General features: G+C 41.1%; 1 protein-coding gene across 1 annotated transcript; it reads right to left on the bottom strand.

The window, feature by feature from the left end:
* Window positions 1–4638: 4638 nt before the first annotated feature.
* On the bottom strand, window positions 4639–6488 carry LOC122034567. The gene is made up of 2 exons (XM_042593868.1): window positions 5953–6488; window positions 4639–4887 (listed from the first exon to the last, which is right to left on the bottom strand). The coding sequence occupies exons 1-2, from the start codon at window positions 6311–6313 to the stop codon at window positions 4856–4858; spliced, it is 393 nt and encodes a 130-aa protein (XP_042449802.1). The 5' UTR covers window positions 6314–6488; the 3' UTR covers window positions 4639–4855.
* Between the last annotated feature and the right edge of the window lie 3555 nt (window positions 6489–10043).

Here is a 10043-nt window from a genome sequence, read left to right as displayed (position 1 = left end):
CTCTTGATATTCTTTTAGCGTAGGCCAGCTGGAGATCCTTCAAGTCTCCATCAAATCTTTCGGCCCAGCCTCTTTCTGGCAAGGCATCCAGATCCGCACCTCGCCCCCGATCCACCTTCATCGGTCCATGTCTTGATGGCCCTGGAGCCCGAGAGGTCGCCGCTTGATATCTTTATCTCTTTGTTTGACCATCGCTGAGCGTGACCTTGCTTGCTAGATGGATGGGTTTCCCAACGTTCGGCTGATTTTTGCCTTCTCCAGCACGGATCGTATCGGCATGTCACTGAGTTTTTTCAATTCAGCTCGGCCAACGGATTGCTAATGGCAATTTGCTCCACCCGCATAGCAGAGGTGGAAGGTTCAAAAACTTAACTCTCAAATACGCGAGCAGAAAAAGAGCATACCGGTGGCTTCTGGGTTCTGTCAGAGCTATCATAGTCATCGTCATTTTCGAGCGGCCCCCCAAACTTGTGCAAGAGGGCTGTCATCAAGGTGATCTGTTCTCGGGGACCAAGCACCGATACCATGTATTCCTCCGAGGGGAGGCGCGGCGGTTAATTATTAATCGGCGCCGGCCGCCAGAAACATTGGCCTTACGGATGAACCGTGGGCCGAGGAGGAAGGCGCCACGCGCCTCGAGCGCAAAGTTCTTGAAGAAGTGTGAATGGCACCTCAAGCCCCGTGGAGAACCATGAGGGTCGGAGTACTCGAGGGAAACCGTGGGACAACGGTGCATCCGCGGGGTGTGGCTCATCAAGTGTAGTCGAGGCGAGGCGATTCGGCTCGTCGCCGGCTTTCCGGCAGCGTGGCGGCACATCATCGCAACGACCCTCCACCTCGGCTTGGAGGAGGTTCTATGTCGCCCGCCCTCATCGTGAGAGGCGGGCGTTTGAGGCTTTCGCGGTTGATGTCCCTCACCGGCCGCCGTTGGAGCAAGGCCTGAGTCTGCCTCGCCTCCTTATTACTCGTCAATCTAAGCGGCCTTCATTTGAGCTTCTCAGCTTTGGCGCCACATGACTTCAGGAGCAAAAAATAATCACGTTAGAACAAAACAAGCGGGAAGATAAAAACTTACTCATGCTACAGGCAGATCGGGGGTAGAAGACAAGCCAAATATGTACATTACTCCCGGAGAAGTAGCTTGTCGATATGATATCGTTGGTCGACCGTAGCGCTGCATGAAGGTAGGCCGCATCGCTTAAATTGCTTAGGAACTCGGTGCATCAATCGCCGTCTGCCACTTGCGAAGGTGGCTCGAAAACGTATATATAGAAAAGTGCTCCTTCCAATGTTTATTGGAACTCGGCATATTATCAAAAGGACTAAGCCTATCCTAGACTGAAAACAAAGGTGCCCCACTCGGCTTGCTTGGGATAAAAAAGTAGTGGAAAATTTTTGGTTCTAAGGGGATGCCGTTCAGTTTAAACTATCACTCCGCTCAGCAGCCTAATAGAGTTGGGAACTACGGCCGAGCGGAATGCGAAAATATTGCAAACTAAGAAAAGTTTTGAAACGCAGATCAAAGTGCCAAAATTAGTCTCAAGAAAGAAACAGATGCCGCGGGATCGTGAGGTCGATCGGCGTGGCCAACACTATTTGGTGGTCGGTCGGCAGTCATAGGCTCGAGTGAGGAGGCAGGCGTCCTCCTCGTCGAACCGGCTTTCCATTCGAATACCAAAGACTCGGGACATCGCCGGGTGCGAGGTGCTAGTCATGGTTGGACAAGGATACGGGACTAAAAGGGAGGTTCAAGGAAGGAGGGAAACCCAAAAGGACGAGAAAGAAAAGCGTTGAGGCGAAGGAGGGCTTACGAGCAAGAAAGATGATCGACGGGGCCTGGGGTTGTGAAGAATTGAGGGCGAGTCATGGGAAGAAAAACAAGCAGAGGCGCGGAGGAAGATGAAGCAACAACAAAGGCGGAAGCTTAGTCGAATTGAACTTCTCTCCAGCCTTGGGAGCAACCTCCGTCCGATCCGGGGTGCGTCGATAAGGTCATCATCCAGCCGTCCATTTCAAAGCGGCGGTTGTCCCATCAGGTGGCCACATACTCGACAAATAGTACTCGCGCAGCAAGATGCGCGATCGCCACGCAATCGCCCTATAGTCGGCGCGTTGTGAGCCTGTGCGCGCACGATAGGGAGAATATAGATAGAGTCCATGGAGTCCAAGAGGCAAGGCAACGGGCCGCGGCGATAGCAGGATATCATTAAACGATCGCCGGCGATGCGGTTCTAGATACGGCGCAACCCCTAACGGCGAGCAATCAGCGGATGGATGGCGTGTGGGGTTGGTAGCGCCACGACGAGGTGCCCAGTCAAGGAATAGGATGAGCGGTAGCCGGCAGCATGGATATAGCACCGTATGGAAATCGGCAGACATTTAAGCCTGCATCAATGGACGGAAGTATGCGCGGATCTGACATTCTCGAGCCGAGAGGCGACTTGTCTCGTCGAAGAGGCGTCTCCCCGCCCAAGTTCGGATGTCTGTCTCCTTCGTCCCGAGGGGTCGCGAAGACGCTTAGCCAAGCGAGCCTACGTGTGTCGGCCTGGCAGCAGACGAAGTCTCTGCGTCTGACAGTCTGCACGATATGCGATCCGGATGTTCTCCATGCAGGACAGGGAGATGAAAACCCCCGGGTATGCCAGCATGGAAATAACAGAAGTGCATGTTCTCCTAGGTGGCTCGTCGACTACGGAGGCTACCGGGTGTCTTGTTGTCCCATAATAGGCGATGGGGGATCACAGCCGCGACAGCGCGGGCCGTGTAAGCGGGTTTCGGTACACACCGGTAACGAGGCGCATGGGCACGCGCCATCGGCAGCATGGGTCGCGGATACGCCGCGAGCCCGATAATGTAAGATACTTATAAAGCAAGCAGCCATACAAGCCATTTCCCCACTCCGCTCCGTCCCTACAAGCGCGCGCCTCGGACTCTGTCTAGACTCGAACGAACCCCTTACGACTGGCGTGGGAACCCCTTCGGCCCCTTCCTTGCTGAGATCGGAGCCGGATGTCACGAGAGGCTCGTGAGACGAGTGACGTTGAAGTCAGTCTGGCACGTGCATGATGGCCCCTGATTCGGACATGATCACCTCTGTTTTCACCATATTTGGAGGTGTTCCTCCAAATCTGAGCTCCGATTCCATTTAGTAACGTTTGGCAGTGGTCCTCCGGCGTTACTGAGCTTCTTCCGATGACCATCCATAGACCACAGCCTCCATCCAGATTCCGAACCCAGATTTCAGATTTCGGGTCATTTATGGGGTTTAGGGTTGTTCTAGCTCGTTGGAGGTGGTCCGCCGGCGTAGTTGAGCATACCTTGAACTGAGACGCAGCTGAGATGCTCCATTGAGGTCCAGAATTGGGTGTTCTCGACTTCGGCACTCTTGTGTGACGGCAAGAGTGTGAGGATTATTGGATTGATTGTGAGAATGGATTGGTTTACCTTTTTTAGTTCATTTTGTTATTGTTTTAGAGCTTAGAACATATTCCTTTTATGTTTGTTATGTTTTTATGCAAGTAATTTAGTATTTCATTACCTTGTTGAAGATTAATTGTGTTTAATTTGTGCTTGATTTATTGTTTAGTTGTTAAGTTTAAGCTAGGGTTTTAATTAGTGCTTTAGGTCAGATTTATTCTATGTTTTGCTACTTATTTCTATACTTAAGATTAGGTTTAATTGCGTCTCGTTATTTCATATTTAGTTTAAGTGTGTTGATGGTTTAATTATGACGTAGGGTGACAATGCATTATGATTTGATCATGGGTACCTAGTTAAGTTTCATTTATGCATTAGATTAATTTCATTATTGTGCTTTTCATTTGTTAGATTTATATTCAAAGCATCAACCCCCCATTTATATATTAAAAACCCTAAAAAAATAAGAATAACTGACAATCCTAGATTACATCCTACCGTTGATTCCTCGAGATTCGATCCTGGGTTCGTTATTATAATATGATTGTGTAGTAAAGGGGTACAGTGAAAAATACATTGTTAATTTGATTTACGAGTGTAACAGACTCGATATCATCTATCACATGTGTTCTTTGGAATAAGATAAGGAGATGATTAAAATAAATTATAAAATTAATTCAGTGATAGAACTATTTCACATTCTTGCTCGATACTATAAAAATATAAGTCGGATAGGCTCGATATTTTAAAATTTCTAGTATATGTGAGAAGTTTGAAATAGATGTTCCTGATATCAACATAATATTACGTAAGATTCAAATTCATATTTATTATTTTGTGAATTTATATAAAAATTAAAGTGGTTAACCTCAACTTCAGATGGTCTGCTGGTGGCAAAGGCATGGCTAGAGCAGCGTGTGCAGAGTGTGCGGCACGTGGGACACTTAACCTAGTGATCTGCACGTGGTGTGAACGTGGCTTGAGAAGATTTGTTTGTTGGAGATTGTGTTGCATGTATTTGCCTTCCTTGTTTTCGGTTGGCTTGAGCAGATTGGTCGCAGATTGTACTGCATGTCGTTACATTCCGTATCTTTTGGTTTTGTGCATCATGCCTAGATTTTTAAATTTGATTTGGCTTGTCTACATTGGATGGTTCCTATTAGGATCCACCCGATTTATAATTTTAATTTAACTTCAATTTGATTAATATTAAATCAAATATAACTAAAATCTTATCTTTTCCCTTCACAGCAGTCTAAGTTATTGCACAATCAACAATCACAGGTCTCTCTTTTAAAAGAACAAGAGAATAAGGAGATGGCGAAGTAGCATTTTATGGATAGAGTTAAGAGGGCATCATTTGGCAGTATACTTGTTGATTTTCAACTTCAGTCAAATATGCAGTAGACTGTTCTATTTACCAGTTGCAGCTCCATGATCAAACAGTCGGAGGTTTAGAGAACACTGACCCTGCAAGAAGGATTAAGAACCATTTAGTAAGAAAGGACTTCTAAATGAAAATAAAAAACTTAACTGAATAGCTCCGCATCACATTACAGAAAGAGAATTCATAAAATGATATTATTGGCACCGCATCACATTACTAAAAGAACAAAAAGACGGTCAACCTGTTCATACTTCATATAAAAGCATGTGAAAGATTTCAAGACAGGCAAACAAACTAGGATGCTTGTAGACAATATTTTAACCAAACGTACTTCCAGATGAAATAAAATTTCACAACATCAAAGATGCCTAATGAGCTGAACATTATTTTAAGGGAAAATCTAGAGAGAGAAAGAGAGATAACCACTCCTAAATCAGTATACCAGAGGGATTTCCTAGTGGCTCATGAAACTTTTTTAATTCACTAGCTCAGGTTAGGTAAAAAACTATAGAAGGTAGAAACGAAGATGTCGCTTTAGAGCCTTTCAGTATTTTGTATATCATTCTTTGTTTCCATAGAGAAATTTAAAGGAGCTCTCCAACCATTTTACAAGAGTGGTCTAAGACGCCATGAAAAATGACATAATATGAAGAAAAAAAAACAAATCAATGTGTTCCACCTCCGCCATGAAAAGATAATAAGGGAATCACATTACGTTTAACCAAAATGCGCTTGCATTGACAATAACCGCACAAATAAATACCTCAGCAAACTGTGTAAAAGCATCACTCTGGATAATTAAAAGTCCAAAATAGTGTACATAACCACGGACAAAAGGAGAGAAGATTAAATTTCAAGGAAAAGAAGATTTTTTTTTTTAAAGTAGCTTTTGCATATTCGACCACCGTCTACATGGCATTGCACATAAAGATCCACTGATTATTTGGGAAAATTTTCCCTTTTCTTCCTTTTCTTGACGAGATGAATAGATTGCAAGTAGATAAAACTATGCAGCTAGGGAATTGCTTAGGGCATGACACTATAATTAGAATCCACAACTTCAAGCACAATTGAAACCGATGACTAATCATCGGGGAAGAAACAGGTCGATTCTGAAGAAGAATAAAAGGCAGTTTCAAGACATTTACCTGACATCTCCTTGGGGCTAGAGGAGTCACGTTTGGGGAAAAGTATGACTTTCCCAATTCCGGGCAAGTACGATAAGATCCCGGCGAAGTAGAACACAAAGACGAGACCCAAGATCCAGGGCATCAACATGAACCCGATGAAGAAGATGAAGGAGCCGCAGATCATAAGCGCGAGGGACGTACCGAGGAGGCGCAAGGCGAACCCCGTGGGCGAGATCCGGACTGGCGGGAACCGCCTCGGCGTCCGGGACCGGGTGGGCACGTCGACGGGAGGCACGGTGAGGCGGGGAGCGTGCAGGAGGGGGGCGAGCATGGCACAGAGCTCGTCGATGAGTCGAGACGACTGGCCGCCGCTCGACATCCCGAATGGAAGCGAAAAGAGGGAACTTCAAATCAACCGAAATCTCGATCCAAATCGGTGCAGGAGACCTGGAGAAGGAAGCGGTGGTGCGAAGGGAAGACGGAAGGGAGAGAGGATTCGATTGGAATTGTAAGTATTGGAATAGAATTGGCAGTAAATAGTTCGGTTTTCGGGCAACTAATGATTCGGTAGGTTCTTTTTTGGAAAACAAAATCAAAAAGATAAACCTCCTTTTTCAATTATAAAGTCTAATAGACATTCCATTTAATATGCTCGATCCAAAATATTTTTATATTATTTAATCATGCAGAAACTATAAATTAATTTCTACAAATAATATTTCAACCTTACAAATAATACTAATATATCTTACTATGTTAGTATGAATCTGCCCTCTTTATAAAATCTAAAATAAAATTATGTTAATATTTTATTTTCATATAAAAATAATTTTAATATTTACCTTTTATAAAATCTAAAATAAAATTATATTAATATCTTTGTTTTCATATAAAAATAATTTTAATATTTATTAATAATTTTTATAAATACATCAATTAAAAATCTAGAATTCAAAATTCAACTGTAGTGTATTATTAGAAATTGTATGTTGATTCTATGTGTAATTTTTATGCATTATATCAATTTTGGACTTAATTATAAATTATCTTATTTTTGTGCTATTTGATGTTAATATTTGATTCTTATTTTGTAGGCATCAAAGGATCTTGGATTTTGATCTATTCGAACCAAAATTGGGCTCGAATCGAAGTTTAAACAAGAAGATCAAGCTTTAGAGCATTATGGGCCGTTCATCAAAAATTGGACAGATCTGAATCATCCAGTCAAGATTTGGTCGATCCGACCTAAGGGAGAGTAGATCCAGACCCTTGATCAAGATCAGCACCTTCGGATCGAATTTTTAGAGACTTTTCATCATTGATCAAGCTCCAAATCGATTTCAGCCGTCCGTTCAGATCTGGATCAGATTTAAAACAGAAGCTACAGTGCTTCGTGGCTTCGTCGACTCCGACCCCTTTCCTTTCTCCGATCATTCTCTCAAGCTTCAACCTCGGTGGAGAGCTTCTCGACAGCTTCATCCTGATCATCTGGAGTCATCGGTGGGTATTCTCTCCGGCGGAATTCTTATCTCGGCAAGCCTCTGTTTTCGCCATATTTGGAGGTATTCCTCCAAATCTGAGCTCCGATTCCATTTAGCAACGTTCGGCGGTCGTCCTCCAACGTTACTGAGCTTCTTCCGATGGCCATCCATAGACCACAGCCTCCATCCAGATTCCGAGACCAGATTTCGGGGCATTTATGGGGTTTAGGGTTGTTCTAGCTCGTCGGAGGTGGTCCGCCGGCGTAGTTGAGCATACCTTGAACTGAGACGCAGCTGAGATGCTCCATTGAGGTCCGGAATTGGGTGTTCTCGACTTCGGCACTCTTGTGTGAAGGCAAGAGTGTGAGGATTATTGGATTGATTGTGAGAATGGATTGGTTTACCTTTTTTAGTTCATTTTGTTACTGTTTTAGAGCTTAGAACAGATTCATTTTATGTTTGTTATGTTTTTATGCAAGTAATTTAACATTTCATTACCTTGTTGAAGATTAATTGTGTTTAATTTGTGCTTGATTAATTATTTAGTTGTTAAGTTTAAGCTAGGGTTTTAATTAGTGCTTTAGGTCAGATTTATTCTATGTTTAAGATTAGGTTTAATTGCGTCTCGTTATTTCATATTTAGTTTAAGTGTGTTGATGGCTTAATTATGACGTAGGGTGACAATGCATTATGATTTGATCATGGGTACCTAGTTAAGTTTCATTTATGCATTAGATTAATTTCATTATTATGCTTTTCATTTGTTAGATTTATATTCAAAGCATCAACCCCCCATTTATATATTAAAAACCCCCAAAAAATAAGAATAACTTACAATCCGAGATTACATCCTACCGTTGGTTCCTCGAGATTCGATCCTGGGTTCGTTATTACAACATGATTATGTAGTAAAGGGATTCAGTGAAAAATACATTGTTAATTTGATTTACAAGTATGATAGACTCGACATCATCTATCACATGTGTTCTTTGGAATAAGATGAGGAGATTATTAAAAATAAATTATAAAATTAATTCAGTGATAGAACTATTTCACATTCTTGCTCAATATTATAAAAATATAAGTCGGATAGGCTCGATATTTTAGAATTTCTAATATAATCTATATTATGTGAGAAGTTTGAAATAGATGTTTCTGATATCAACATAATATTACGTAAGATTCAAATTCATATTTATTATTTTGTGAATTTATATAAAAATTAAAGTGGTTAACCTCAACTTCAGATGGTCTGCTGGTGGCAAAGGCGGCTAGAGCAGCGTGTGCCGAGTGTGCGGCACGTGGGGCACTTAACCCCGTGATCTGCACGTGGTGTGAACGTGGCTTGAGAAGATTTGTTTGTTGGAGATTGTGTTGCATGTATTTGCCTTCCTTGTTTTCGGTTGGCTTGAGCAGATTGGTCGCAGATTGTACTGCATGTCGTTACATTCCGTATCTTTTGGTTTTGTGCATCATGCCTAGAGGGTGTCTAAAACATAATTTTATTCACTTCATATAAAAAAAGAGGGCTGTTTTTCCCCCCGGTCAACCCACATCTCCTCCATCTCCCCTCTCTCTCTCTCTCTCCCTGTCAAAAGACGCATGTACCCCTCCACCTCCCTTTTTTATTTTTTTATTTTTTTTAATTTCATTTAATTCTCATTTTGTTTTAATTTTTTAATTAATTTTATTTAAAAATAACTCTCATACAATTATATTTTTAATTTTATTTAATTTTACTTTTTTAATTAATTTAATTTATTATTTTTTATCAATACTTTATTTTTCAATTTTATATAAATTTTATTTAGTTTTTATTTTTTTAAATAATTTAATTTATTATTTTTTTCATAATACTTATATTTTTTTCAATTGATTTTTTTAAATTTTAATTTTTTATTAATTTTTTTAATCAATTACTTTATCAAATTTTTTTCAGTTTTATTTTTTTATATATTTATAATCTTTTATTTATTTTTAGTTTATATTTAAAACTAAAAAAAAATACTACCAATTAATAATGAACACATTCATAACTTAGGAACAAATATATTTTTTCCAAATGAAGAGTACATGTAATAATACAAAAAAAAACATAAAAACATATAAAAATAGAAATCTTAATCAATATTGCCTCCAAATTCTGCTCCCGATGCATTTGGTGGTGGTGCACCTATTATTTCTCCTGTAACGAGTGACCCATCTTTTAGCTTCATACGATGAATGTTGCCACCACCAAGTTGGAATGGGTGGTACAGGATAATGAGGATATAAGAAAACTTGTACGAAGTGATTGCCAATATGAGCAATAGCTATTTCTCGACGCTCTTGGTTTGGAACTGGAGGAGTTCTTATGGCAAGTGAGTAAAACAACTTCCAATATTCTCACCAAATGTATGAAGTACAAGATTGTACCTTGATGCGATGACAATTCCCAAAGGCATAGCGTCCATCCAATATATTTCTGGTGCCCACTGCTCGAAATAATTCAATGAGAATAATAGATTGGTTACCAAATTTGGATCTGGATAAAGTTGATCATATAGATCCTTATTTTGTTGAATCTCTTCTATAAGCTCAAATCGGACTTGAACCCAACCTTCTTCACCATACCCAATTAGTGCAGCT

The sequence above is a fragment of the Zingiber officinale genome, chromosome 11B, assembly GCF_018446385.1.
Source record: "Zingiber officinale cultivar Zhangliang chromosome 11B, Zo_v1.1, whole genome shotgun sequence".
In the NCBI taxonomy this organism is placed as follows: Eukaryota; Viridiplantae; Streptophyta; class Magnoliopsida; order Zingiberales; family Zingiberaceae; genus Zingiber; species Zingiber officinale.
Note: the sequence above shows the minus strand (reverse complement) of the source record. Positions and strands in the feature narration are given on the sequence as shown.